This window comes from Erinaceus europaeus, chromosome 2 (genome assembly GCF_950295315.1).
Source record: "Erinaceus europaeus chromosome 2, mEriEur2.1, whole genome shotgun sequence".
Classification (NCBI taxonomy): Eukaryota; Metazoa; Chordata; class Mammalia; order Eulipotyphla; family Erinaceidae; genus Erinaceus; species Erinaceus europaeus.
The window spans coordinates 3371949-3396365 of NC_080163.1; the positions used below are offsets into that span (position 1 = coordinate 3371949).

Here is a 24417-nt window from a genome sequence, read left to right on the forward strand (position 1 = left end):
GGTAGCGCAGCGGATTAAGCACACGTGGCGTGAAGAGCAAGGACCTGAGTAAGGATCCCGGTTCGAGCCCCCAGTCCCCCACCTGCGGGGGTGGGGTAGGGTGGGGGGCGTCACTTCACAAGTGGTGAAGCAGATCTGCAGGTGTTTTATCATTCTCCTCCCCCTCTCTTTGGCATCTCCTCCTTTCTCCATTTTTCTCTGACCTATCCAACAACACCACCAATAACAACAATAACTACAACAATAAAACAACCAGGGCCGTGGTCCACAGAGATGGCGCAGTGGATAAGGCATTGGACTCTCAAGCATGAGGTCCTGAGTTCAATCCCCGGCAGCACATGTACCAGAGTGATAACTGGTTCTTTCTCTCTCTCTCTCCTATCATTTCTCATGAATTAATAAATTAAAAAAATTTAAAAAACAAATAAATAAAATAAACAACAAGGGCAACAAAAGGGAATAAATAAAGAAGTATTTTTTAAAAAAATAAATAAAGGAAGGTCTGGGCCGTGGTGCACCTGGTAGAGCTTGTGATTTCCAATGCTGCAGGTCGCGTGCTCTCTCTTTCTCTCCCTATCTTTCTCTCTTGACTTTTCTGTCTCTACCCAACAAAGAACTAATAATAAAATAATAATCATATAAACACCCCTATTAAAACGTGTCTCTGCCCGATTTTTTGAGCTCTGAGCCCCGTCCCCAGATCTTTCACAATCATAATTGCACCCCCACCACTCCCCATTCCTGCATTTGGGTTACTATGAAAACTAAACCCTGTTCCTGTCGTTTCTTCAAGGCCACGGGGCTTCTGTAACCCTACCCCGAGACACTTTGCTCCAAATCTTCTCCCCAAGCCCGAGAGCCTCAGGCTGGGGCCATCCAGTTTCTGCCCCCGCAAGGGCGTAGTTCTGTTTGTCTTCCCTCCTTCGCAGCGGCCGCCGCGCCCGCATACCCGCCCACGCCGCGGCCAATCAGAGAGCGCCGCACACCCCCTGCCTCGGCCAATCCGCAGCCGCCCTGAGGCCCCACCCCCTCGCCTGGGGCAGCCCCGGACAGGACCCCTGCTCCGCCCAGGCAACCCAGGCCCTGCTCTTCTCCAGCCTTCCCCCTTACTTCCTCTCCCTCCCCAAGTTTATTTACTTATTTATTTTATTCCCTTTTGTTGCCCTTGTTGTTGTAGCTCTGTCGTGGTTATTATTGTTGTTGTTGATGTTGTTCGTTGTTGGCTAGGACAGAGAGAAATGGAGAGAGGAGGGGAAGACAGAGAGGGGGAGAGAAAGACAGACACCTGCAGACCTGCTTCATGGTCTGTGAAGCGACTCCCCTGCAGGTGGGGAGCCGGGGGCTCGAACCGGGATCCTTACGTCGGTCCTTACGCTTTGCGCCATTTGTGCTTAACCCGCCCGACTCCCCCCTTTTTTATTATTACTTTTTCCCTTTTCCAGAGCACAACTCAGCTCTTTCTTAGGGTGGTGCCAGGGACTGAACCTGGGGTCTCAGGCATGGATTTTTTTTTTTCTTTTGCATAAACCGCCCAAGTTTTTCCCCCTTCCTTCTCCTCTCCAAATGCAAGAGTCTGGGTCCCCATCTCCCTGTCCCTTTGATATGCAGCAACATCAGCCTCCAGGCAGCCTCTTCATCCGCAGGGATCTCGGCCCCCTAAGGGCCAAGAATAAACTGGAGGCCTTTTTGCGTCTCCTCTATTATTTCCTAATTAGCGCATAATTTACACTGTCCTGCGGGTCTTTGAGTCGGTGCCCCAGAGGAACCGGCTCAGCTCTGCCTATGCGCCCCCTGCCGCCCGACTTTGGGAACTGCAGGTAGAAGCCGCAAGGCTCGCCGGGAGTTGTAGTCTCGGGGGGGGGGTGTCCACGGATTCTCTTGGAGACTCGCGTCTATGGGGGTCCTCCAGGTGTGGCAGGACTCCAGAAGGGCGGAAAACAAACGTGACAATGCCCTCCTTCCGGCTGCGAGGTGCTTTTATAGGAAGCTGCAGCGTGTCTAAGTGTGTGTGTGGGGGGGGCTGGTACACGAGAGGCAGCAGGTGGGAGACTGACTTTGGGGTGCAAGGGGTCTCGTCAAAGAGGCCCAGAATAGGGGATCAGGAAGGGATGCCGGGGTCCTCCACTGTTACAGCCCGACTGGCTTTGCACCCATACCCCAGCTCGGCGCCCCCGGTCACCAGCAGCTCCACCCCGGTGCAGAAGTGGGCCTCCGCCGCCAGGAACACGGCGGCCGCCGCCACGTCTGCTGGCCGGCCCATGCGGCCCAGGGGCTGCGGAGACATGAAATGGGCGCGGGGGTCAGGGGAAGCCCCTAACTGAACACCACGCCCCGCTTCGGAGTCTCCCCCCAATGCCGCAGAAAGTCAAACCGTCACACCGGCTTTTGAGAGAAGGGCAAATCAAAGACTAGAGCCCATGAACCCAGACAAGCTCCCGCGCTCCAGCAGGTGGACAGAGGGACAGGAAGGCCAGGAGCTGGGTTTGGGGAGCAACCGGGGGGGGGGGGGTTGAAGGCCCCTAAATCTTCCCACCTCTAGGATCATAGACCTCAAATTTCCTTCGAGTAAAATCAAGAATTTTCTCCCACCTCCTCCTCCACCACCACCTCCACCACCTCCTTCACCTCCACCTTCTTCTTGGCTGATTTTTCCATATTTTTAAAAAAGATTTACTGGGGCCAGATGGTGACACACCTGCTTAAGTGCACATATCACAGCGTCCAAAAGTTGCAGGTTCAAGCCCTTGGTCCCCACCTGCAGGGGGCAAGCTTCACACGTGGTGAGGCAGGGCTGCAGGTGTTTCCTTGTCTCCCCATCTCTCCTCAATTTCTGTCTCTATCCAATAATAAATACATAATGCTTAACAAAAATAAATTATAAATATAGGGGGCCAGGTGGTGGCGCACCTGGCTGAGCGCATGTATTACAATGGGCAAGGACCTGGGTTCTAGTCCCCAGTCCCTACCTGCAGGGGGAAAGCTTTGCAAGTGGTGAAGCAGGGCTGCTGGTGTCTCTCTGTCTCTCTCCTTCTCTATCACCCCCTACCTTCTTGATTTCTATATGTCTCTATCCAATAAATAAAGATTAATAAATAAATAAATAAAAGAGAGGTTTATTGGGAGTCGGGCGGTAGCGCAGCGGGTTAAGCACACATGGCATAAAGCACAAGGGCTGCCGTAAGGATCCCCGTTCGAACCCCGGCTCCCCACCTGCAGGAGGTCGATTCGCAAAAGATGAAGCAGGTCTGAGGTGTCTGTCTTTCTCTCCCCCTCTCTGTCTTCCCCTCCTCTCTCCATTTCTCTCTGTCCTATCCAACAACAGCAACAGCTATGACAACAATAATAACTACAACAAGCACAACAACAAGGGCAACAAAATGGGAAAAATAGCCTCCAGGAGCAGTGGATTCATAGTGCAGGCACCGAGCCACAGCAATAACCATGGAGGCAAAAAAAAAAAAAAATCACTTTAAAAAAGAAAGATTTATTCCAGGGGCCGGGTGGTGGTGCACCTGGCTGAGTGCATACAAGTGCCAGGACCCACCTGCAAGGGAAAAGCTTCATGAACAGCGCTACAAACGTTTTTTCCCCTCTCCCTCTCTAGCTCCTCTCCCCTCCTCAAGTTCTCTCTATCCTCTATCAAATAAAAAGAAAGGAAAAAATATAATTGGGGCAGGGGGAAGGCTGCTGGGAGCAGTGGATTCATTATGCAGGCAGCCCAGCAATAATTATAGTGGCAATAAATAGGTAAATATTTTTTACAAAGATGGAGGGATATGGTGTTCTGGAAGGTGGCAGAGTAGATAAAGCACAAGGTCCAAGTTCAATCTCCAGCACTCCAGTGATCCTCTAATATACTCGGTCTCCCCCCTCCTTCTCTCTCTCCCTCTCATTAATAAATAAAATCTTTAAAATAAAAGAGGGCTGTGGAAAGAGCAAAATGGTTCAGCAAAAGGCAGAAAAGGTTCAGTCTGAGGCTCTGAGCTTCCAGGTTCAATCACCAGCACCACCATCAACCAGAGCTGAGCAGTGCTATGGTGTCTGCTTATCTGTCTGTCTGTCTGTCTCTCTCTCTCTCTCTTTCACTATGTGTGTGAATCTCTCTCATTAAAATAAACAAGTACATAGGGAGGGGTGCCCCTGGTTGAGTGCACATGAGCAAGGACCCAGGTTCAAGCCCCTGGTCCCCCTCTGCAGAGGGAAAGCTTCACAAATGGTGAAGCAGGGCTGCAGGTGTCTCTCTGTCTCTTTCCCTCTCTATCTCCCACTTCCTCTCAATTTATGGTTGTCTCTATCCAAGAGATAATGATAATGAAAATAAAATAAACAAGTACAATATTTTTAAAAAATAAAACAAGAGAAAGGGAGAGACGCTGCAGTACTGCTCCCCCATCTACAGAGCTCGCTGCTGGGCAGTGCTCACTGCTGACGCCAGGATGCAAAGCCAGGGCCTTGCACCTGTGACAGCACATGTTCTGCGGGGCTGCCTGCATGGTGAGATGTGTATCCCACATGGAGGGGTTCTCTCCAGAAGCCCATCCTGAGTCCTACCCCTTCCCTGTTGCTTGAAAAGGGCGAGGCCAGCAGGACTAGAGGCTCCAAGCCGTGCTACGTGCCCAGACTGGTCTTTGGCAGATGGGCTGCTGAAGCAACATGCACCCCAACTCCTGCATCTCTGGGGGCCCTCCTCCCTCAGCACCTAGTCCCATCAGCCCTGGATCCGGCCTCTCTCCTACCTGGGCCAGGATGCCCTCATGGACTGTGGCCATGGGCTGGGGTGTTGAGGCGGCCAGCTCCTCCCACAGGGGTGTCCAGATGTTTCCTGGGGAGATGCTGGAGAAGCCAAGGAGGTCAGGGAAGACAACCCCCAACCCCAGGGGGCCCTCCAGCCCTGCCCCACCCCCAACACACACTCCCAGCTCCCTGGAGCTGCTCACCAGTTGACGCGAACCCCATACTGACTCTCATCCAGGGCCAAGGCTTTGGTCATGGCTGTCACCGCCCCCTGCAGAGAACAGAGGATGGGGCCCAGGGGACAGGTGAGGCCAGAAAAGACCAGCCTCCTGTCCATGGGGCAGCCAGCTTGGCACAGGGCTGTAGGAACAGGGAGGTCATGCCCTCCCTTCTGGCTTCCTTGGGACGTACCAGGCTCTGTATCTGCGAGATACTCAGCATGGAACCTCTCTGGGAGCCATAGAGAACGTTTAACTGGGTAGCACATGTGAAAAGTCAGCCTAGAACCCAGTAAACTCATGCTCAAAGGTGGAGGTTCCTGGGGGCTAGGGGGAGGGCAGGATCAGGAAGGGAGGGAAGGGGCAGGGGCTGGGGTACCTTGGTGGCCACATATGGAACTGCCCGGGACTGGCCGATGGTCCCCACCAGGCTGGAGATGTTGATAACATTCCCCTGAGTCTTCCTCAGGTGCGGGAGGGCCAGCTGGGGAGGCAGGAGGCAGAAGGAGCAGTGCACACCCCCAGGGGGAGGCCCCCACCCCAACCCACTGAGAGGCACCCTGCTGGCTGGGACAGTGGCCGTGTCCTTGGGTGTTCACTGGCTGGTTTGAAGCCTGGTGGGGAAACATCTGGAGCTCCCAGTGTGCCTGCTCTGGTTTGCACCCAGGGTCTCTGGGTCTCTGTTCAAACAGTCCCTCCAGGGCCAGGGAGACAGATCACAGGAGGAGCATCTACCGTGCACCGTGCTCAGCCCAGGCTTGAACCCCAGTACCACATGAAGTCCTGTGGCCACCAGGAGAAGCTCCAGGGCTAAACTATCTCTCCCTCATTTATCTTTTTTTTTTTTTTTTAACCAAAGTCCTGCTCAACTCTGGTTTATGGTGGTGCAGGGGATTGAACCTGAGACTTCAGAGCCTCAGGAATGAGACTCTTTGCATAACCATTATGCTATCTACCCCCACCCTCCTTTATCAATTTTAAAGACTTATTTATTTATTTATTTTTATTTCTATTTATTTTTCCATTTTTGTTGCCCTTGTTGTTTTCTGTTGTTGTAGTTATTATTGTTGTTGATGTCGTTGTTGTTGGATAGGACAGAGAGAAATGGAGAGAGGAGGGGAAGATAGAGGGGGAGAGAAAGACAGACACCTGCAGACCTGCTTCACCGCCTGTGAAGGGACCCCCCTGCAGGTGGGGAGCCGGGGGCTCGAAGCGGGATCCTTACACCGGTCCTTGCACTTTGCACCACATGTGCTTAAGCCCCTGCACTACCGCCGACTCCCCATAAAGATTATTTTATTCATTTGATATGAGAGGAAGGTTCAGGTCAGTGAAGAAGTGAGACAGAAGCCAGAGCACCACTCTGGCCCAAGTGGCACTGAGGACTGAGCCCAGAGCCTCGGGCATAGAAGCGCTGGACTCCATCATCCTGAGCCATTTCTCCAGCTGCTTTTCCTTCTTTAGAGAGAATTGGGGGACGGTTACTCAGCTCTGGCATAAAGGAGTGAGTGCTGGGAACGGAACCTGTAGCTGCTGAAGCCTCCGGCAAGAAACTTGTAGCCGCTGAAGCCGGCAAGTAAGTTGTAAATCAGTGTCTAACAGGCTGAGTTAGCTTCCCAGCCCTGGCTCTCTGACTGGAGGAAAAGAAAAAAGAAAACAGCCTGGAGCACTGAAACCTCACATGTGCAAGGCCTTGGTTCCAGGAAAAAAGAATCTCTCCTTGTCTAGGTTAGAATTTTCTGTCAGTGTCTGTCTACCCACACCTTCTCTCACCATGTCTCCTTTCGCCAGCCTACTTCTTTCACTCTCTCTCTCTCTCCCTCCCCTTTTTAGGATTTCTGTCTCTCCTTTTGTAGGTCTCCATTTTCCTCTCTCTGAGTCTGTATGTTACACATAAGAAAATAGAAACCAGGCAGGCGGTGCAAAGCACAAGGACTGGCATAAGGATCCCGGTTCGAGCCCCCGGCTCCCCACCTGCAGGGGAGTCGCTTCCCAGGCGGTGAAGCAGGTCTGCAGGTGTCTGTCTTTCTCTCCCCCTCTCTGTCTTCCCCTCCTCTCTCCATTTCTCTCTGTCCTATCCAACAACAACGATATCAATAACAACAATAACTACAGCAATAAAACAACAAGGGCAACAAAAGGGAATAAATAAATAAAATAAATACTAAAAGAAATAATAAAAAAAAAAGAGCCAGGAACCAGGGCTGGGGAGACAGCATAATGGTTGTGCAGAGATTCTCCTGCCTGAGGCTCTGAGGTCCCAGGCTCAATCCCCAGCACCACCATCTGCCAGAGCTGAGCAGGGCTCTGGAGGAATTGTGAAGAAATAAGTCCCCCAAGTTGACTCAATTAGGAATCCCTTATATAGAAAGCTAGATGATTTAAGTGACCAGAAAATGAAGGAATTTCCCCTTTTCCCCACCCAAGGACAGCAGAGAGTTTCTGATTAACTAAGAATGTTTATAGAAGAGATATCCAAACCCATGTGCCTTGTAACCTTTATGCCTTGAAATTACATGAAAGCCTGCATATTTTCGCTTCTGTGACCTTGCTTGCTTACCAGCAGTAGTTTCAAAAAGTTTATTCTAGGAATGTACTCATGTGACCCCTTCGACCCCCCCCCCCAATTCCCTTTAAAAGGGAGATGAGTTCCAGACCTCGAGATCTCAGAGCCATGTTGGCACGCCGGCCTGAGATCTCCCAGCTAGGGTGTGTCTCCTGTCTTTGTCTGTGTAAGTCTATGGACTGGCCTTATTTTCACTCTTTCAAATTTAAGAATAAATTCCTTCTACTTCACTTATATACGGGCGTCCTGTCAGTTTGTGTGGGTTCGGATCGGAAGTGCTCTTTCAGAATAAATAACTAGATAAATAAAGAAATAAGAGTCAGGGGCAGGCTGTGACACACCTGGTGGAGTGCACACATTACCATGTACAAGGAACAGGGTTCAAGTCTCCAGTACCCACCTGAGCAGTGAAGCAGAGCTGTGGTTGATTCTCTCTCTTTTCACCCTTCCCCCCTCTCAATTTTTCTCTGTTTCTATCCAAAATAAATAATTTTTTAAAAATTTATTTTTACAAGAGTATTGCTCAGCTCTGGTTTATGTTGGTGCTAGGGACTGAACCTGGGACCTCAGGCATTAAAGGCTCTTTGCAGAACCATTGTGCTGTCTCCCCAGCACATATATATATATATTTGTTTTATTTACTTATTTATTATTGGATAGAGACAGATCGAAATTGAGAGGGGAGGGGAATATAAGGAGAGAGACAGACACCTGCAGCCCTGCTTCAGCACTTGTGAAGCTTTCCCCCTGCAGGTGGGGACCAGGGGCTTGAACTTGGGTCCTTGTGCACTGCAATGTATAGACTTAACCAGTTGTGCCATCACCTGGCCCCCATACATACATATTTTTTGAAATGCAAGAGACCAAAATGGTTGCATAGTTACACAAAAATTCAGGGAAGCTTTTTTGCCCTAGGAGAAGGGAACCACTCCTCTGGGTCTTAGGGTGAGCCCCGTGGCCAGGCTGCGCATGGAGGCCTTCATGCAGGGCACCCCCTTTTCTACCAGTGTCCTCCTGCAGCTTCATGGCAGACTGGAGCTCCCACACCTACTGGCCTCTCCACACACCCCCACCCCACCACCCACCTCCTTCCTCCTCCCTACATGTGAGTGACCTTGAATGACCAGAGCTCCATCCTCCACCTCCTCAGCCTCCCCAAACTGCCCACAGGCAGCTGGGCAAAACTCATTCCTGTGACTAAAGATTAACAAGCACAAAGGAGGGGCTGGGGAGGGGGCGGCAATAGCACAGTGGGTTAAGCTCACATGGCACAAAACTCAAGGCCCGGTTTGAACCCACAGGGGGGGTCGCTTTTACAAGCAGTGAAGCAGGTCTGCAGGTGTCTATCTTTCTCTCGCCCTCTCTTTCCTCCCCTCCTCTCTCCATTTCTCTCTGTCCTATCCAATAGCAACAACAGCAATAATAACAACAACAGTAGGGAGTCGGGCTATAGCGCAGCGGGTTAAGCGCAGGTGGCGCAAAGCACAAGGACCGGCATAAGGATCCCGGTTTGAACCCCGGCTCCCCACCTGCAGGGGAGTCGCTTCACAGGCGGTGAAGCAGGTCTGCAGGTGTCTGTCTTTCTCTCCCCCTCTGTCTTCCCCTCCTCTCTCCATTTCTCTCTGTCCTATCTAACAACAACAACAACAATAATAACTACAACAATAAAACAACAAGGGCAACACAAGGGAATAAATAAATAAATAAATAAATATTAAAAAAATAAATAACAGCAACAGTAATAACAACAACAGCGATAAACAACAAGGGAAAAAAGGGCCTCCAGGAGCAGTGGATTCCTAGTGCAGGCACCAAGCCCCAGCCATAACCCTGGAGGGGAAAGGAAAGGAAAAGAAGAGAAAATGGAGGGGGTGGTGCTCTCATGGGTGGGAGTCTTCACCCCCACCCCCAGCTCTTTCTCCCTCAAAATCTGCAACCTTTCTCAGGACTGTTGGAACTTGCCAACCTCAGGGTGCTCGCAACACCCCCTACCCCAGAGCTGCAGCATTGTGAGGCATCTGCGACTTCAGGCTGAGCCAGGCCCCTCCCAGGTAAAGCTGCTGCCCCCACAGCTTCAAATCCCGACTGAATGCTGTCTCCACAAGGCCCTGCCTGACCATCCTGTCCAAATCTGCAAACGGGGGCTGGGAGGCGGCTCACTTGGTCCAGTACACACTTATCCATGCCTCAGGCCCTGGACTCGGGCCCCAGCACCACATGGAAACACCTCAGAAGACACAGGGAAAGCTCCATGGATGGTAGAGCCGTGCTGTGGTCTCTTTCTTGCCCTCAATCTCTCTTTCGGGGGAGAAAAAAATAGAAAGTTGGGCCCAGAAGCAGAATGGCACAGGAGAAAGACAGACCTTTGGTGCATCCGCCTGCCACCTCCACACTAAATAAAACAAGCATGCAGCCTGCTCACGCCAGGGCCCCTGGGATGCCCAGTTCATCATTTCCTTCCTCCAGGATACAGCTGTTTCTGACCTGCCACCTGCATTCTATCCACCTGTCTTCTATTCTTCTTTCTTTTCTTTTCTTTTCTTTTCTTTTTTTCTTTCTTTTTTTTTTTTTTTTTACCAGAGCACTGTTCAGCTCTCTGGCTTATGGTGGTGTGGGGGATTGAACCTGGGACTTTGGAGCCTCAGACATGAAAGTCTCTTCTTTGCATAACCATTATGCTATCTCCCCAGCCCTCTCTCTCCCTCTCTGCTTCCTTCTCCCCTCTCAGTTTCTTTCTGTTCTAACAAATAAAAACTCAAATTAAATTTTTTTTTTTTTAATAAACATGAGTGGGTGGTGGTGGGTTTGGGCACAGGGAGGGTGGGTTGTCATCCTTCAGTGGCTTCCTCTTCTACCTCCACTTCCACCCTGTCTCCCTTCAGCCTGGGAAACCCCTCCTCCCAGCCCTTCCTCTTGGCCTCTGCCAGCTCCACCCCTGCCCAGGCCACCCAATCTCTCTCCTTAAATCCCAGCCAAAAGCAACCTACAAAGTGAGGTCAGCTGGCTGGCTTCCCCACCCCACACCACCACACCCCCTCAGGGCAGCCAGCAGGCTGCCAACCTCCCCTGGAACCCTCATGCCCCTCCCTCACATTCCTTCCCCTCCCCGCCCTCCCTCGCTTCCCCCATGCCCAAGGTCACGGCTGGCACCCAGCAGCAGGCAGCAGGCAGCTGCACCGAGCACCCAGTGGAGTCTACAACCAGCTCCCCTCCCTCCTTCCCCAGCTGGGGAAGACAGTATAATGGTGAGGCAAAAACTCTCATGCCTGAGGCTCTGAGGTCCTGGGTTCAATCCCCAGCACCACCACATGCCAGAGCTGAGCAATGGTCTGATCGGTTGGTCTCTCTCCATCCATCCCTCTCTCTCTCTCTCTCTCTCTCTCTCCCTCCCTCCCTCTCTCTCATTAAAATAAAAACAATTTTAAAAGGCCGACCTAGGGAAGTCAGGCGGTAGAGCAGCAGGTTAAGCGCAGGTGGCACAAAGCACAAGGACCGGCATAAGGATCCTGGTTCCAGCCCCCTCCGCCCCCCACCTTCAGGGGGGTGGCTTCACAGGTTGTGAAGCAGGTCTGCAGGTGTCTATCTTTCTCTTCCCCTCCTCTCTCCATTTCTCTCTGTCCTATCCAACAACAACATCAATAACAACAACAATAACTACAGCAATAAAACAACAAGGGCAACAAAAGGGAATAAATAAAAAACAAAACAAAACAAACAAAAACACCTACCTAATTCCTGGCAGCTTCCAGTCAGCCTCTCAAGCCAGAGATCCCTGAGCTCACACACCCCTAGTGCCTACCATGGGCACCAGCTCCATTCAGAAAGGCTCATGGAGGGGTAGCGAGGTAGTCTGGTGGGTAGTGCAGGAAGCCTATGCAGGAAGCCCTGGGTTTGAGCCCAACACCACACTGAGTATCAGACAGCAGAAAGAGAGCTCTTGGTAGCAGATTTTTAAGAAAGGAGTGTCTACGGCCTGGGAGGTGTGTCAATGGCTTGCGTGTTGAACTTCAAAGCAAGAGGTTCTGGGGCTGGGCAGTGGCACACCTGGTTGAGCGCACGTGTTACAGTGGACAAGGACCGAGGTTCACAGCCCCGGCCTCCACCTGCAGGGGAAAGCTTCACAAGTGGAGCAGGGCTGCAGGTGTCTGTCTATCTCTCTCCCTCTCTATCATCTCCTTCCCTCTTGATTTATGGCTGTCTCTATCCAATAATAAATAAATATAATATATTTTTTTTAAAAAGCAAGAGGTCCTGAGTTCTATCCCTAGCTTCACATGTGACAGAGTAATGTTCTGGTCTTTGTCTCTCACATTAATAAATAAAATACGGTGCTGGGCAGTGGTGCACCTGGTTGAGTGCACATGTTATAATGTGTGAGGACCCTGGTTCAAACCTCCAGTCCCCATCTGTAAGGGGAAAGCTTTGCTGTGAGAAAGCAGTGCTACAAGTGTCTCTCTGTCTCTCTATGTCCCCTACCCTCTCAATTTCTGGCTGTCTCTATCCAAGATTTAAAAAAAAAAAAAAAAAAAAACCTTTAAAATAAAATAATATCTAAATTTAAATAAAAGGAATGGCCAGGATGGCCCAGGAACATGTACAGTGGATAAAGCCTTGGATTCTCAAGCTTGAGGTCCTGGTTTAATCATCTCGGGCCTTGCATGTACCTAAGTGATGCTCTGGTTCTCATTCTCTTATAATAAATAATTATTTTTGAGAAGGACAAGAACTAGGGCCTGGCAAAGCAGTCCCCTCCCCTCGGGGAGTATGCTGCCTGGCCACGCGCACCACGCGGACTCAAGCCCGGCCCCGCTGCACTGGCACAAGCTTTAGTGCTGTGGTTTCCTTCTTTCTCCCTCTGCCTCTCTGCCTCACTCTTCCTATCATCTGAAAAAGTCAGACTGGAGTGGCTGTAAAGTTCCAAAGATGAAGGTGAAAAAAAAAAAGGAAAGGAAGAAAGAGGAGGAGGAGGGAGTGGTGGGGGTGAGAGGGAAGAGGAGGAGGAGGCAAAGGTGGGGATCAGAGAGATAGCTCAGCCAGTCAGAGCATAAAACTTGCATGCCTGAGGCCCCAGAGGTCCCATGTTCCGTTCCCACCATCACCTTATGCCACAACTGAGCAATGCTCTAGTGTTTCTCATAATAACTTTTTAATTTTATTTTAAAGAAGAAAGGGAGGGTGGGGGTAGATAGCATAATGGTTATGCAAAGAGACTCTCAAGCCTGAGGCTCCAAAGTCCCAGGTTCAATCCCCTGTACCACCATAAGCCAGAGTTGAGCAGTGCTCTAGTTAAAAAAAATTAAATAAAGAAGTCCAGCGGAGAAGCAATTACAGAAGCCAGACCTTCCACCTTCTGCACCCCATAAAGAGTTTTGGTCCCTACTCCCAGAGGGCTACAGAGTAGGTGCCAATGGAGGGGATGGGACATGAAACTCTAGTGGTGGAAACTGTATGGAATCTACCCCTGTTATCTTACAATGTTGTTAACCATTATTAAGTCACTAATAGGGGCTGGGTGGTGGTGCAGCTGGTTGAGCTCTCATGCTACAACATGCAAGGGCCAGGGTTCAAGCCCCTGGTCCCCACCTGCAAGGGGAAACTAAAGATATTTTAAAAATTTAAAATAATAATAAATCACTAACAAAAAGGTGAGGATAGGTAACATAATGGTTATGCAAAAAGACTCTTATACCTGAAGCTCCAAAAGTCCCAGGTTTAAGTCCCTGTACCACCATTAGCCAGAGCTGAGAAGTGCTCTGGTTAAAATAAGTAAATAAATAAACAAGTAAATAAATAAATAAATCCTGGGGGTCAGGTGGTAGCGTAAGGATCCCGGTTCGAGCCCCCAGCTCCCCACCTGCAGGGGAGTCACTTCACAAGCGGTGAAGCAGGTCTGCAGGTGTCTTTCTCTCCCCCTCTCTGTCTTCCCCTCCTCTCTCCATTTCTCTCTGTCCTATCCAACAACGAACGACATCAACAACAAAAATAATAACCACAACAAGGCTACAACAACAAGGGCAAGAAAAGGGGAAAAAATGGCCTCCAGGAGTAGTGGATTCGTGGTGCAGGCACCGAGCCCCAGCAATTACCCTAGAGGCAAAAAACAATCCCTAATAATTTTTTTTTTTTTTAATAAATAAAAGAAGGCGAGAGAGAGTCAGCCAGCCAGCCAGCCAGCCAGCCACCCACCCACCCAGCCAGCCAGCCAGCCAATGTGGTAAAATATTAACAAGGAGTTTGGACATACCGAGAGTTCTCCATATTATTCTGGTCATATTATGTAAAGTTTAAACCACGTCAAAAATAAAAGATCCAGTCCCCTCATAAGCCCGGAGAGGTCTGCGGTGGCACAATGAGAGGACCCCAGGGTGGGGTTGTGTAGGAAGTAACAGACAGGACAAGCCAGAGGGAACGCTCACACCTGCCCAAGCCAGGGGAGTGTTGGCTCTCCCTCCTGCCCCAGGACCTTTGCACACTCCGTTCTTGACCAGGAAGATATCCTGTGCCCTGCTTCTCCACATTCTTCCCCCCATTCAGGGTTCAGCTCCAGCCTCCCTCTTCCCCTGCTCCGTGCCTGCCCCCCCCCCCCCAATTCCTTGCCCCAATTGCATCTCCTCGATGTCAAACTGGGTGAGGCGGACTACCTGTGAGAGCCGGGACATGGGAAAGGTTCACCAATAGCAACGTGTGAGCATGGTGAAGCAGCAGCAGCAGCAGCCGGGAGATGACTAGAGCCAGGGCCTTGAGAGGTAAGGTTGCAGGTTTGGTTCCCAGCACTGCACAGGGCAGAATGCTGCTGGGTTCTCTCCAGTGAACATAAAGCTTCAGAGACCAGACAAGAGTGGGGTGGTCCAGGCGACACCCCAGCGGCCCGCCCTCACCTTGGTCAGGGTGTATGTCCCCAGCAGGTTCAGCTCCAGCAGCTGCCGGAAGCCCTGGGCTGAGGTCTCCTCAGGCCACTGCGGAGGGGGGTCTAAGGACAGGGTTGGGAGACAGAGAGGAGGCGTGATGTGGATGAGAGAAACCAGGAGAGGACATGGGGAGTGGACAGGCAAGAGGGTCAAGAGATCCTAAAAAGAAAGTTAGGCTGTGTAGGGGACCTCTTTTCAAATAAAGCAGCAGTCCTTCCATAGGTCCCAAGACCTGGGTTCAAATCTCAGAGATGCCATTTTCAGGCTGTGTGTCCTTGAGTAAGTAGCTCTCCCTCTCTGGGGCTCAGTTTCCTTATCTGTCAGATGAGAGTAACACTTTGTTCTGGGGGCTCAGAAATTGCACAGGTCTGGGGCCAGGCAGTGGCACAGCTGGTTGAGTGCACACAGTACAGTACACAGGGACCCAAGTTCAGGACCCCACACCCCCACTGCAAGGGGGAAGGTTCGCAAGTGGTGAAACAAGGCTGCAGGTCTCTCTCTCTCTCTCTCTCTCTCTCTCTCTTTCCTTCTCACCCCTTCCTCTCTCAGTTCCCCCCATCCACTTGCAAAGCTGGGGGACCGGGAGCTCGAACCTGGGTCCTTGTGCACTGTAATACGTGCACTTAACCAGGTGCGCCACCACCCACAACGCCCCCAGATTTTTTAATGTATATATATTTTTTATTTATTTATTTATTCTCCCTTTTGTTGCCCTTGTTGTTTTTTACTGTTGCTGTAGTTATTATTGTTGTTGTTATTGATGTTGTCCTTGTTGGATAGGACAGAGAGAAATGGAAAGAGGAGGGGAAGACAGAGAGAAGGAAAGACAGACACCTGCAGACCTGCTTCACCGCTTGTGAAGCGACTCCCCTGCAGGTGGGGAGCCGGGGGCTCGAACCGGGATCCTTATGCCGGTCCCTGCGCTTTGCGCCACGTGCTACTGCCCAAGTCCCCAATTTTCTTTTTAAAGATTTTATTTATTTATTAATGAGAAAGACAGGAGGAGAAAGAACCAGACATCACTCTGGCACATGTGCTGCCGGGGATCAAACTCAGGACCTCATGCTTGAGAGCCCAAAGATTCAGCACTTCGCCACCTCCCGGACCTCTCCCCCCATTTTTTAAAATAGTAAATAAATAACGCAATCAGGAAGTGGCTCGAACAGACTCTCAAGCAGAAAGTGCTGAGTTCAATCTCCAGCAACATCTGTGCCAGAGTGGCGCTCTGGTTCTTTTTCTCCTCCTCTTTCTCATTAATAAATAAAAATCTTTAAAATAAGGACTGGGGAGACAGCATAATGGTTCTGCAAAAGACTGTCCTGTCAGAGGCTCTGAGGCCCCAGGTTCAATCCCCAGATCCGCCATCAGCCAGAGCTGAGCAGGGCTCTGGTCTTTCTCTGTGTGTCTTCCTCTCTATCTCATTAAAATAAAATATTAAAAAAAGATTTTAAAAATAACAATGGAAGAGGTAGATAGCATAATAGTTATGCAAAGACACTCTCATGCCTGAGGCTCCAAAGTCCCAGGTTCAATACCCTGACCCACCAAAAGCCAGAGCTGAGCAGTGTTCCGGTTAAAAAAAAAAAGAAGAAGAAAGAAAGAAAGAAAGAAAGAAAGGGGGAGTTGGGCGGTGGCGTAGTGGGTTAAGCGCACGTGGCACAACGTGTAAGGATCCTGGTTCGAGCCCCTGTCTCCCCACCTGCAGGGGAGTCACTTCACAGGCGGTGAAGCAGGTCTGCAGGTGTCTTTTTCTCCCCCTCTCTGTCTGCCCCTCCTTTCTCCCATTTCTCTCTGTCCTATCCAACAACAATGACATCAAGAACAACGCTAATAACTACAACAATAAAAACAACAAGGGCAACAAAAGGGAAAATAAATAAATATTAAAAAAGAAAGAGAGAGAGAGAAAGAAAAATAACGCAAATAAATCAATAGAATTTGAGGGGTAGGATAGTAAAAGGACATCAAAATCTCCATTCAGAAGAAAAGGAGCTTCAATGACTTGTATCTGTCTGTCTACTCATCCATCCATCCATCCATCCATCCATCTACCTGCCTACCTATATCCACCTACCCACCCGTTTATGTCTGTTTTAGCCGTGCTGGGGTCTCGTGTGTACTTGATTTCACTGCTCCTGGACAGATGTTCCATTATTTTTACTTCAGAGATCAGAGAGAGATGGGAGGAAGAGGGAGAAACCTCACAGTACTGGCACTTTTCCCGGTCCTGGGGCTCAATCCTGGGCCACAGCATGGCAGTGCCCACACCCAACCTGCTCAGCCATCTCCCAGCCCCCAGATCACACCTTTAAAAGCGGAGAGGGGGGAGGAAAAAAAACGGAGAGGGGCAGGGGGTGACTCAGCCTGTGAGAGCACCAGCTTGCATGTCTGGGACCCCCAAGACTGCAGGTGCCATCCCCAGCATCACCTACTCCAGAGTAGAGCAGTGCTCTGGTCGCACACCTCCCATCTCTCACTCCCCCGCCTCCATCCCTGCTCTATCCCAGCTCAGGCTGGTAGCCTTATTGGGCTTACAAGTATGAGGTCCCAAGGAAAACCAGCAGCACCGCCTATTAGAGTAAAGCTCTGGTTTTCTGTCTTTCTCTATAAATAAATAAAATAAATATCTCAATAAATCTCTGTCAGGGCGGAGGTAGATAGCATAATGGTTATGCAAAGAGACTCTCAAAAGCCTGAGGCTCAGGTTCAATCCTAAACCAGAGTTAAGCAGTGCTCTGGTAAAAAATAAAGAAATAAATAATAGTAATAATAATAATAATAATAATAATAGACTCGGGCAGTAGCGCAGCGGGTGAAGCGCACATGGAGCAAAGTGCAAGGACCAGAATAAGAATCCAGTTCGAGCCCCCGGCTCCCCACCTGTAGGGGAGTCGCTTCACAGGCGGTGAAGCAGGTCTGCAGGTGTCTGTCTTTCTCTCCCCCTCTCTGTCTGCTCCTCCTCTCTCCATTTCTCTCTGTCCTATCCAACAATGACAACAATAACTACAACAATAAAATAACAAGGGCAACAAAAGGGAATAAATATTTAAAATATATATAATAATCTATAATCTCTCAGTGTCTGCCTGTCTCTATCCAATAAATAAATAAAGATAATAAAAAATTTTAATTTAATTAAAAAAATTAAGAGGCCAGTGGTGGCACACCTGGTGGAGCACACGTGGTAACTGACACAGGATCTGGGCCCCACTTGCAGGGGAGAAAGTTTACAAGGGTTGAAGCAGTGCTACACGTCTCTCTCTCTCTCCCCATTCCTCTCAGTTTTGCTCTGTCTTTATCCTAAATAAAAAATATATTTTAATAAAATATTTTTAAAATATTTATTTCCTCTTGTTACCCTTGTTGTTTTATCACTGTAGCTATTACTGTTGTTGTTATTGATGCCGTCGTTGTTGGATAGGACAGAGAGAAGTGGAGAGAGGAGGGGAAGACAGAGAGGGGGAGAGAAAGACACACACCTGCAGACCTGCTTCACCGCCTGTGAAGCGACTCCCCCGCAGGTGAGGAGCCGGGGGCTCGAACTAGGATCCTTACGCCGGTCATTGTGCTTTGAGCCACCTGCGCTATCGCCCAACTCCCAATAAAATTTTTTAAATATTTTTTTATTTATTTTTCGTTTTTGTTGCCCTTTTTTTTTTTTTATTGTTGTTGTAGTTATTATTGTTGTTATTGATGTCCTCATTGTTGGATAGGACAGAGAGAAATGGAGAGAGGAGGGGAAGACAGAGAGGGGGAGAGAAAGACAGACACCTGCAGACCTGCTTCACCGCCTGGGAAGCAACGCCCCTGAAGGTGGGGAGCCGGGGGCTCGAACCGGGATCCTTATGCCGGTCCTTGCGCTTAGCGCCACGTGCACTTAACCCGCTGCGCTACCGCCCAACTCCCCCCAATAAAACATTTTTGAAGGGAGTCAGGCTGTAGCGCAGCGGGTTAAGCGCAGGTGGCGCTAAAGCACAAGAACCCGCAGAAGAATCCTGGTTCAAGCCCTGGCTCCCCACCTGCAGGGGTGTCGCTTCACAAGCCGTGAAACAGGTCTGCAGGTGTCTGTCTTTCTCTCCCCCTCTCTGTCTTCCCCCTCCCCTCTCCATTTCTCTCTGCCCTATCCAACAACAATGACAACAATAATAACTACAACAATAAAAAAAACAAGGGCAACAAAAGGGAATAAATAAATATAAAAAAATAAAATAAATTAAAAAAACATTTTTGAAAAAGAAAACAATGTAGAAAGTTTAACATGAAAAAGGATAATATGGGATGACCTCACTCATAGACAGAAGTTGATAAACAAGATCAGAAGGGAAAACACAAAGCAGAACTTGGACTGGAGTTGGTGTATTGCGCCAAAGTAAAAGATTCTGGGGTGTGTGTGTGTGTGTGTGTGTGTGTGTGTGGCGGAGGGAGGGTTCAGGTGGTCCTGGAGCATGATGGCAGAGGAAGACCTAGTGGGGGTTGTATTGTTATGTGAAATTGTTAAGCATGTATTTTACTGTCGACTGTAAACCATTAATCCTCCAATAAATAAATTTTTAAATGTTGGTATGCTTCTAAATTCTGCTTCTAAGACCCCTTCTGTTGCATTGCTTGACGTTGTAGTCTATTCACATAATTATTGTATTCCTTGGTTTAATCCCCACTGGTTCGCTTTTTCCTTCTCCCCAACCCTATCCTATGTACTTCCTCTTCCTGACATTTCCGCCTCAAGATATATATATATATATATATATATATATATATATATATATAGGACAGGATTGCGATTAGAGATAGCTAGATCAAACTGCATCCCCGCTCATCAATAAAGATTGAACTGCGTTCCCAGCTCAGTCATGAGTCCCTGGTCCTCTGCCTCCTGCCCGCGAAGCTAGTCCAGCAAAAAAAGAAAGAAAGAAAGAAAGTTTAGCATAGAGAGATGAGAACAGAGGCTGGGGGAGAGCAGAGGCAGGTTACACAGCCAGGATGTGGGTCCCAGCCTGGGGACTACACAGCTGACCTGTCCTGTGGGAGCGGAGGTGGGGATCAGGGGCACAGAGGAGGGGCGGGAAGCTGGGAGGAGTGAGAGGACTGGGAGGACGTGACTCACGGCTTCCGGCGTTGTTCACCACACAGTCCAGGCGGCCGAAGCGCTGGACAGTCTCTGAGAGCAGTCTCTGCAGAAAGTAGCTGAGTTAGCTGGTTGGCTAGTGGGTGGGTGGATGAGTTGGTTGGTTGGTATGTTGGTTAATGGGCTGCTTGACTGGTTGGATGGTTGGTTAGTGAGTTGGCTGACTGGTTAGTTGGTGGGTTGGTTGGTTGGTGGGTGAGTGAGTTGGTTAGTTGATTGGTTGGTATGTTAGTGGGTTAGTTGGTTAGTGGGTTGGCTGACTGGTTGGTTGGTGGGTTTGTTACTTGATTGGCTGGTTGGTTGGTTGGTGGGTTGACTGGTTGGTAAATGGGTTGGTTAGTTGGTTAGTTGGTTGGCTGGTGCTAGGGATCACAACCAGGGCCCTGTGCAGTAAAAGTACGCTGTCCCATGACGGTCCATGTTCTAAGTGAACAAAGCCAGGTAGCCATATCTCCCAGGATAGTGCAGGGAGGGGGAGCAGGACTTAGACTGAGTGGACAGGAAGTAGAGGAAAGTAGGGACGCCCCTCTCCAAAATCACAGGAGTGGTCACAGAGGAAACAGGAAGGCAGGGGTATGTCTCTCTTTCCTCCTGTCTCTCTCATTTATTCATAAAATAAAACATATTTTTTTTAATTTGGGCTGAGAAGGAAGTTCAACATTATCTTACAAACACAAGATCCTGAGTTAATAGCCCACCACTACCTAAAAAACTAAAAATAAAAAAGGGCAGCCTGGGAAATAGTTCAGTAGATAAGAATCTTGACTCGCAATAGAGGCCCCAGGTTAACGCTACAGCATTACATGTGCCCGTGTGGTGCTCTAGCTCTCTCTCTCTCTTTCTTATTAATGAATAAATAAATATTTAAAAAATGATGACACAGGGGCAGGAGTTATGCAAAAAGACTCTCATGCGTGAAGCTCCAAAGTCCCAGGTTCAGTTCTCCGCACCACCATAAACTAGAGCTGAGCAGTGCTCTGATAAAAATAAAAAATAAAAATATCCACTGCTCCATTTTTGCAAATGTAGATAGCATAATGGTTATATAAAGAGAGTCTCATGCCTAAGGCTCCGAAGTCCCAGGTTCAATCCCCTGCACCACCATAAGCCAGAGCTGAGCAGTGCTCTCGTAAGAAAATAAAATTAAGGGGGTTTGGCTTTTATATGTTAACTCTTTTTTCAGCCACCAGGTTCCAGATGCTACCATGATGCCAGCCTAACTTCCCTGGGCAGATGACCCCACGAATATGTCCTGGAGCCCCGCATCCCCAGAGCCCTGCCCCACTAGGGAAAGAGAGAGACAGGCTGGGAGTACGGATCGATCTGTCAACGTCCATGTTCAGTGGGGAAGCAATTACAGAAGCCAGACCTTCCACCTTCTGCAACCCCACAATGACCCCGGGCCCAAGCTATCAAGGGTGGGGATGGGATACAGAGTTCTGTTGGTGGGAATTGTGTGGAATTGTACCCCTCTTATCCTATGGTCTTGTGAATATTTCTATTTTATAAATAATTTTTTAAGTTAAAAATGATGACAAAGTTAGAGAGAGAAGGCACTAACTGCTCAGGTCCCCGCCTCCAGGGTCCGGCCCCATCAAAGTTATCTCAAGAGTTGCACGAGGTCCTGAGTTTGATCTCTGGTACTGCATGTGGCAGAATGATGCTCTGGTTCTCTCTTAGAGTGATAACTAAATAAACATTGAGAGAGAGAGAGAACTAGAAGTGGAGGGCTGTAGGGAAAGGCCCACTGTCTGGGAAATCCAGGCCATTATCTCCATGAGAGTCAGGGAGGGTCAACCCCGAGCCCTCTCATCACAGAAGGGGCGGTAGACAGGTCCCCACTCGACAACCATGGGTAGACAGGTCCCCACTCGACAACCATGGCTAATGATAGAATTTTCAAGGCCAGGGACTTTCCTGCACATGCTTCCTCGTCCCCTTTGAACAAAGGCCATGAATTACCATATATGGCCAACTGAAACCCAACGAAAATATCCTGGTCTTGCTTAACTGCCCCCTCCCCCCTGCCCTGAGGTGTTCATGATTCACCTTTTGAGAGAAGCCTGCCTGTGCACCGTGAGTTCATGACCAGACCTTATATGATAACCTCACCTGATATGTCAGGACTTAACCCTGTATTGTGTGCATGGCTTGATGATTATCTTAGCCTTTCCCTAAGTGCTTGTGTATAGCTGCTTGCTTGTACCCCCAATAAACGGGCTGTTCCCTGAAACATCTCCCCAAAGCATGCTCTCTCTTCCTTTGCGTGCCCACCCCTGCCCCTCGGGTCTTCTCCTTGGACCTCCCAGGGGCCGCCTCGACCTCCATCGCCAGTGGCCAGGGAGGCGGAGGACCAAGAGCGACCCACAGAGGACAGGGCCAGAAACATACCCTCATATCCTCCTCCTGAGTCACATCACAGCAGAAAAAGATAGTTCCAGGGAGCTCCTGCTCCAGGGTCCGGCCCCCAGATTCTGCAGAGAGTGGGGTTAGGGTCTGAGGGTTGACTGGCTGGGGGACCCCTGGGTCTGAGGGAAGAGGAGCTGGCACTGAGGACTGAGGGAACAGCACTCACCATTTTTGTCACAGAAAACCACTTGGGCCCCGCTTTCCACTGAGAATAGAAAGGACAGGTTGAGCGGGGGGGACAGCATAGTAATTATGCAAAAGACTTTCATGCTTGAGGTTCAGAGGTCCCAGGTTCAATCCTCTGCACTACCATAAACCAGAGCTGAGCAGTGCTTTGGTCTTTCTCTCTCTGTGTCTACCTCTCATTAAAATAAATGAAACATATTTTAAAAAGAGACGTGCTGGGCAGACAGCATAATGGTCTGCAAAAGACTTTCATACCTGAGGCTCCAGGCTCCCAGGTTCAATCCCCAGCATCACCATCAGCCAGAGCTGAGACGTGCTCTAGTCTTTCTGTGTCTTTCCTTCTGTATCTCGTAAAATAAAATAAAATAAAATAAAATAAAATAAAATAAGAAAGGTGCTCCGCCCCTTGGTGACAGACTCGACTGCCCTCTAGCGGCCATCGGGAGCAGCCCTTCTCTCCCGTTCCCTCTCCCCCAAATCTGGAACTAGACAGTCACCTGGTTCAAAGGGCCAAGACACAGTCGCCAGGCCAGGCCAGGCCAGCTGTCCCAACTCTGTGTTCCTACACTAAGTTTCTGGCCTGGAAGAAAGTACAGTGGTAGGACACAGGATTTGCATGCCAGAGGTCCCAGGTTTGATCCCTGGCAAGCCTACATGCCAGAGCTGAGGGGTTCTCTGGTTTAAAGATTTTTAAGTAAAGGAGGGTTGTAGACACAGCATAATGGTTATGTAAAGGACTTTCATGCCTGAGACTCTGAGGCCCCATGTTCAATTTCCAGCACCACAGCAAGCAAAAAATTTAAATAAATTTTAAAAATTAAATTAAATGTGGCGCAAAGAGCAAGGACAGGCATGAGGATTCCGGTTTGAGCCCCCAGCTCCCCACCTGCAGGGGAGTCGCTTCCCAGGCGGTGAAGCAGGTCTGCAGGTGTCTGTCTTTCTCTCCCCCTCTCTGTCTTCCCCTCCTCTCTCCATTTCTCTCTGTCCTATCCAACAACAACAATAATAACTACAACAAGGGCAACAAAAAGGGAATAAATAAATAATAAAATAAAATAAACCTGTTAGCTAGTAAACACATTCCACAAACCCCCCCCCCACAAGCTGGGCCCCTCACCTCCACCCCTTAATTTCTCAACTGCTTGTTGGGGTTCCTGAGTTTCAAGTCTCAGCTCCCAGAGCAAATCCTAAACCAGGAAGACATAGATGCTGACCCCCCTATTGATACCTGTAATAACTAAGATAAAGTGTAAGCATTCTGAGAGAGAGAAGGAAAAAAAAAAAAAAAAGTCCTGCAGTCAGTCCTTTGCTCACTGCTCGTGAAGCTTCTCCCTGAAGGTAGGGACCAGGGGCTTGAACCTGGGTCGTCGTGCCGTGTAATGTGTGCGCTCAGGAGGCACACCCAAAGCTGGGACCCCAGGCTGCCCCACTCAGCCGGGCCTCAAAGGACCAGTGCAGACTCCTGGGCTGCAGCCCTCCTCCCACACCCACTGCCCCCACCCAGCCCCGCCGCCCCTCACCGAAGGCGCGCACGATCCCGGCCCCGATGCCGCGCGCGCCCCCGGTCACCAGCGCCACCTTCCCCGCGTAGCGCCGTCCCGAGGCCATGGCGCGCTGCTGCCACTCGAGCGAGCGGGGCCTCCTTCACCTGCCAGGTCCGGGGGTAGACAGCCTCGGGTCCCGTCGAATCGGGGATTGGATCCTGGAGGCCGGCCCACCGGGCCAGGGGGCGTTGCCCTGACCAGGGACCTGATACTTTGGCCCCCAGCAACTCCTCCATCAGCACCTCCACCCTGGGATTCGCGCTCCCAGACCTCCAGCTCCTGCGGGGGCCGCCCAAGTGCCCACCCCCTTGGAGATCCGGGATCCCAGCCCCTCCCCCTCACACCCAGGGGACCCCCCCCGCCCGTCCCCCCTCACACCCAGGGGTCCCCAGCCCCTCCCCCTCACACCCAGGGGACCCGGGCCCCCGTCACACCCAGGGGTGCCCAGCCCCTCCCCCTCACTCCCAGGGGACCCGGGCCCCGTCACACCCAGGGATGCCCAAGCCCTCCCCCTCATACCCGGGGGTCCCCAGCCCCTCCCCTTCACACCCAGGGGACCCCCAGCCCCTCTCCCTCACACCCAGGGCAGGAGTCCAAGACTCCATCCCCTCCTCTTCAGAGCTCCAAGTCCGAGGCCCCTGTCCCTGCCTCCTTGGGGACCCTAAAGTCCATGACCTCAGCACTGCCGCCCCCCCTCCAGACTTTAGTGTCACAATCCCAGACAGAC

The 24417-nt window shown here is 50.2% G+C and overlaps 1 protein-coding gene across 4 annotated transcripts; it reads right to left on the reverse strand.

The window, feature by feature from the left end:
• Nucleotides 1-1958: 1958 nt before the first annotated feature.
• On the reverse strand, nucleotides 1959-24397 carry HSD17B14 (hydroxysteroid 17-beta dehydrogenase 14). Of its 4 annotated transcripts, XM_007535964.3 has the most exons (10): nucleotides 24269-24397; nucleotides 23667-23794; nucleotides 22127-22165; nucleotides 21943-22025; nucleotides 19531-19597; nucleotides 14397-14488; nucleotides 5332-5436; nucleotides 4938-5005; nucleotides 4737-4833; nucleotides 1959-2272 (listed from the first exon to the last, which is right to left on the reverse strand). In XM_007535964.3, exons 2-10 carry the CDS (start codon nucleotides 23752-23754, stop codon nucleotides 2099-2101), a joined length of 813 nt encoding a protein of 270 aa, XP_007536026.1. In that variant the 5' UTR covers nucleotides 23755-23794; nucleotides 24269-24397; the 3' UTR covers nucleotides 1959-2098. The 4 variants fall into 4 exon arrangements, with proteins under 4 accessions (XP_007536026.1, XP_060030060.1, XP_016049317.1 ...); XM_060174077.1 differs by lacking the exons at nucleotides 5332-5436; nucleotides 24269-24397 and having other exon boundaries at nucleotides 23667-23875; XM_016193831.2 differs by lacking the exons at nucleotides 22127-22165; nucleotides 24269-24397 and having other exon boundaries at nucleotides 23667-23873.
• Between the last annotated feature and the right edge of the window lie 20 nt (nucleotides 24398-24417).

What these genes read in the sequence shown, in the direction of transcription:
- HSD17B14 (XM_007535964.3), bottom strand. Translation starts at nt 23,754, where the DNA reads ATGGCCTCGGGACGGCGCTACGCGGGGAAGGTGGCGCTGGTGACCGGG. An exon ending in GGACATACACCCTGACCAAG is followed by an intron (nt 5,437 to 14,396) that starts GTGAGGGCGGGC and finishes CTGCCTCCCCAG; the next exon opens with CTGGCCCTCCCGCACCTGAG. An exon ending in ATGAGGGCATCCTGGCCCAG is followed by an intron (nt 2,273 to 4,736) that starts GTAGGAGAGAGG and finishes ATGTCTCCGCAG; the next exon opens with CCCCTGGGCCGCATGGGCCG.